Genomic DNA, 4,182 nt, shown 5'->3' on the forward strand with positions numbered 1-4,182 from the left:
ATTAAAGGAGTATGAAATTATTAGTTTTTGAGGTGTGATTTTAATTTTTAACAAAAAAATACTACAGAATTTAATTCTAAAAAAAAACATATTGTTACCCATGTAAATAATTCTCGATATGTAAATTATTTATTATGCTATTAAATTTTTCATATACATGTATTTATTTTATTTTGTTAATGTTAAGAATTTTTTATTATTTTTGTATGTTAATCATGTTAAATTATACGAAAAGTTAAGGATGAAAATATATTATAAGAATAATTTTTCAGGAACGTGTACCGTAAGTATTATTAACGTTACTAGATAATTATTAGCATGATTGCATATATATATTAATATTATTATGAAGTGTGATAATTTAGATATTATGTTCTTATTATCATTCAAAATATATTAGTATTGTTTCATGATTTAACCAACAAAATAAATAAATAAAGTAGTATTTTGATTAAATTTGGCTTTCCAAAAATGAACACTTCACATCATGTTATTAATAATAAGATTAATATTAATAATATATAAAAAATATAAACTTTAATGAAATACATATTCAGGTAGGCGACGAGAATTTTAAAACTGAGAAAATGGATTTCATTAGAATAGTATAGTCATTTACACTTTGTTGTGGGGTGGAAAGAAATAGGAAGGAGAGAAATTGAGTGAAAAGAAATAGAAAGGAAAGAAATTGAAGTGAAATTTAATTTCTATGGGTGTGTTTGGATGGAAAGAAAATATGATGGAAAGATATTGAAAGATGAATAATTTATGTTGTTTGTTTAGGAAGGAAAATTGATAGAAAAAATGAATTAAGTTATATAATGACAATATTATCCTCCATATTATATAGTCATGTTATTATGTATACAATTATGTAAGTATTTATAAATGTGATTAAATAATAACAACAAAATTTAATTATATAAATAATATAACAAGTTAGGAATAATAATAATAATAATAATAAAGTTAGCGTGTTCTAATTTGATAAAATATTAATTTTATTTTTGTTTACTACTCATCTCAATACATAAACTGGAAATAATTTCAAGAAGAAGAAATATGTAAATCAATAATTATATGTACATGAAAAAAAAATATCTAAATCAATAATTACATGTACATGATTTTAAAGAGGCTAATCAATTATATTATATCATTTGATTAATATATTATGCCTTATATTACACTTACAAATACATATAAAAAAAGTCTTACATGATCAAGTCATTACATATGAAACTAACAAATTTAATACAGGGACTGTTTCATCAAGTTATTACATAGCTTTAACTTTTTTGACTAACTCATTACTAATAGCATAGTTAACAATAGTTATAGTTATGAAAGTCACAAAATACAAAAACATGAGGTATTATCATTATAAGTCTTAATTAAGTCATAGATATATTACCACAAAATATGAAGATACTTTACGTATCTTGATCTTAGAGTTATATTTGTGCCATTCTCAAAATATTAGCCACATTACTAGGACTATTGTTGTTAGAGTGCACCTGCTTCTTTCATCAATTTATATAATGTGGCAAGACGTACGTCAGCCGGAACACCAAAAAATTTCCTCTTAGCTCTATCTTCTCTGTATAAAAACCGGTAACACCTCATGCGCAATTCTGGCATCACACCTAAATTCTCTAACTCAGTCCACACATCATTTTCAGAGTAAATGCGAGGCCTACTTTGCTCAAAAATCACAAGACCCCTTTCAGCTATTCGCACTTGTTGTTTAGCAATTTGAACTTGCTCCTTAGCTACCTACACTTGTTCTTCAGCTGTTAACACTTGCTTTTCAGCAATATTAATTGATCTCTCATAAAAATGATTCCCATCTTTCATCATGTCAGTCAATGCTTGAATGCCTTTACTCATTGTTTCCATTTCTGATTCTAATTTATCACTCATGGTTGTTTTGCGTTTAGTACCTCTTAATGATGTTCCTTGAAAGCCAGTTGATTGGTTAGATAAACCAATTTCAGGACTATGACCCATTGTAAAAACTAGTAGCATGAGGAGTAACTGGATCCTCATTCCACTCCTCTTCCATATTTAAGAAACTATCATCATCATTCAAGTTAAATTTTTCTTTATTCTTTTCCCACCTTTTCACTTTTTCTTTGGCACTTTCAGCATGTTTTCCTGTTGCCCTGTCTGTACCATATATCTCAAATAGTTTATCATAGTGTTTGATTGGAGTACGCATCTACTTTTTCACTTCTGGTTTTGCCTAAATCAAATAGAAGAATATTTACTATGACTGTGCCTATATGTAAAGATATATTATTAAGATACTTCTTCAATAATTACTAGTGACATTTAATACCCAAAAAGAGAATAAATGCATAAAGTATACCTTAATCAATTCTTCCCAGACTTCAGCCTCAGCCTCAAACATCTTTGTAATTGGATTCCAGAAAAATCCACTAAGCCCATGAAAATTATCATAACAAACTCCAAAATGATCCTTTAAAGTCTTGAGTCTATTCTTAAGATTCTCTTTGCGGATGTGGTTACCATAGATAGATCTCAAAAGTGAAAGTATGCTGTCATATGCCATTGTAGTAAATGTGCCATCCACTCTATTACCTTTGCGGCTTTCTTCAATCAAAGTATCAATGAAGGTTGTATCCATTTCGTCAGTCCATCTTAGAGTATCCCGACTAGTGACCTCACCTTGGCATGATGCTCTCTTTGCCATTAACACTTGTCAATCTACAAAATAAGTGGATAGAAATAACATCCATAATCTTAAATTAAACTATTTGTAAACTATATTATCAATTATTCAACAAATAAAAATTGAATACACTCCATAAGTACAACATATGACAAAGTGATTCAACTTGTGCACACCAAAGTCCTCAAACAGAATATGATAACACTTCAAGAGGTAACATGAATTCAATAATAACAAATCATAGTTATAAAATCAACTCAGCGCATAGATAATACAACTAATAACTTTATTTGGAAAATTTTGTAAATGAGTGATCAAAGTCCTAGTTGATAGTCAGCCCACATTTGAGCAGCTATTTCATCCCTTAATATGGCCCCCCGCCTATAGTATTCATCTTGTTCATGTCGAATGACTTCATCCTCTTCTGATTATTTTCTTGAAGTTCTCGGTCAACTTGAGCTATGAGATGTGGATCAGGATCTACACCCATTAAAAAGTTATGTAATATGCAACAAGCTAGCACAATTTCAGTCATAGTCTCAAAGTCATAATGTGGTTCAGTGCCACTTGTGATTATTGCAAATCTTTTCTTTAAAACTCCAAATGACCTTTCGATAACATTTCTCAATGAAGCATGACAAAGATTAAATAATTCTTTTTCATTTTCTGGACCACGTCTTGCATACTCTTTTAGGTGATACTTTACACTTCGATATGGGGTAATTAATCCATGCTTCAGCATAAATCCAACATCCCCAAGGTAAAATTTTCCTACAGAATCCATCATTAAAAATGATTAATTTTAGTATAAACACACAAACTACTAATCTTTACCTATTAATGAGACAATATAATTTTATATACATGCTAACCTCGAGGAAGTTTAAGATTATCATCCCTCGATAATGCATTTTTAAGAACTTTTGAGTCAGATGCTGTTCCTTCCCAACCCGTTAATACATAAGTGAACTTCATATCGAAATCACATGCAGCTAATACATTCTGTGTGGGCCAGTCTTTTCTCCCTCGAAATTTAGGTTGATCCGCTATGGGTACTTTGACACGAAAATGTGTTCCATCTATAGTTCCAATACAGTCCTAAATAATAGTGCAATATTTAATAAAGTAACATGAAATTGTATATATCAATCAAAATTATTTATTCATGTAACTGTACATGTGAATACCTTGAAATAAGGATAAAATCTATGATTGTGAAGGATCGCCGGAGAAACAATTGATGCAGATGGTTGTTGAAGAAATTCATCTTCTAGTAAAATAATTGCCTGTAACACAGCATGGAAGTAGCGGCTAACAGTTTCTCCAGACCGGTGGTAGAAAAAAGATACAGTTCTAGTTTTCACATTATGAGCTACTATATACAAGAACCTAGAAACTTGCTCCTCTACTGTAACATGTTTTGTATTCCTCACTTGACGTGTTGCTCTTAATTTCTCACATAATTGAAGAAATGCATCAGGGCCCAT

The 4,182-nt window shown here is 29.7% G+C and overlaps 2 protein-coding genes across 2 annotated transcripts; both read right to left on the reverse strand.

The window, feature by feature from the left end:
• Window positions 1-1,776: 1,776 nt before the first annotated feature.
• On the reverse strand, window positions 1,777-2,716 carry LOC107490966 (uncharacterized). The gene is made up of 2 exons (XM_016111762.1): window positions 2,372-2,716; window positions 1,777-2,058 (listed from the first exon to the last, which is right to left on the reverse strand). Exons 1-2 carry the CDS (start codon window positions 2,714-2,716, stop codon window positions 1,777-1,779), a joined length of 627 nt encoding a protein of 208 aa, XP_015967248.1.
• Window positions 2,717-3,059: 343 nt separating this feature from the next.
• On the reverse strand, window positions 3,060-4,182 carry LOC107490965 (uncharacterized). The gene is made up of 3 exons (XM_016111761.2): window positions 3,883-4,182; window positions 3,568-3,793; window positions 3,060-3,466 (listed from the first exon to the last, which is right to left on the reverse strand). Exons 1-3 carry the CDS (start codon window positions 4,180-4,182, stop codon window positions 3,060-3,062), a joined length of 933 nt encoding a protein of 310 aa, XP_015967247.2.

The sequence above is a fragment of the Arachis duranensis genome, chromosome 5 (genome assembly GCF_000817695.3).
Source record: "Arachis duranensis cultivar V14167 chromosome 5, aradu.V14167.gnm2.J7QH, whole genome shotgun sequence".
NCBI lineage: Eukaryota > Viridiplantae > Streptophyta > Magnoliopsida > Fabales > Fabaceae > Arachis > Arachis duranensis.

Bases quoted from the DNA above. Each gene is read 5' to 3' on its own strand.
- LOC107490966 (XM_016111762.1), bottom strand. From the start codon at position 2,716: ATGGCAAAGAGAGCATCATGCCAAGGTGAGGTCACTAGTCGGGATACT. The intron at 2,059-2,371 runs GTATACTTTATG...TAAATATGGAAG, and splicing joins TCTGGGAAGAATTGATTAAG to AGGAGTGGAATGAGGATCCA.
- LOC107490965 (XM_016111761.2), bottom strand. From the start codon at position 4,182: ATGGGCCCTGATGCATTTCTTCAATTATGTGAGAAATTAAGAGCAACA. The intron at 3,794-3,882 runs GTATTCACATGT...ACTATTATTTAG, and splicing joins GATTTTATCCTTATTTCAAG to GACTGTATTGGAACTATAGA. The intron at 3,467-3,567 runs GTTAGCATGTAT...TGGATTCTGTAG, and splicing joins TAATCTTAAACTTCCTCGAG to GAAAATTTTACCTTGGGGAT.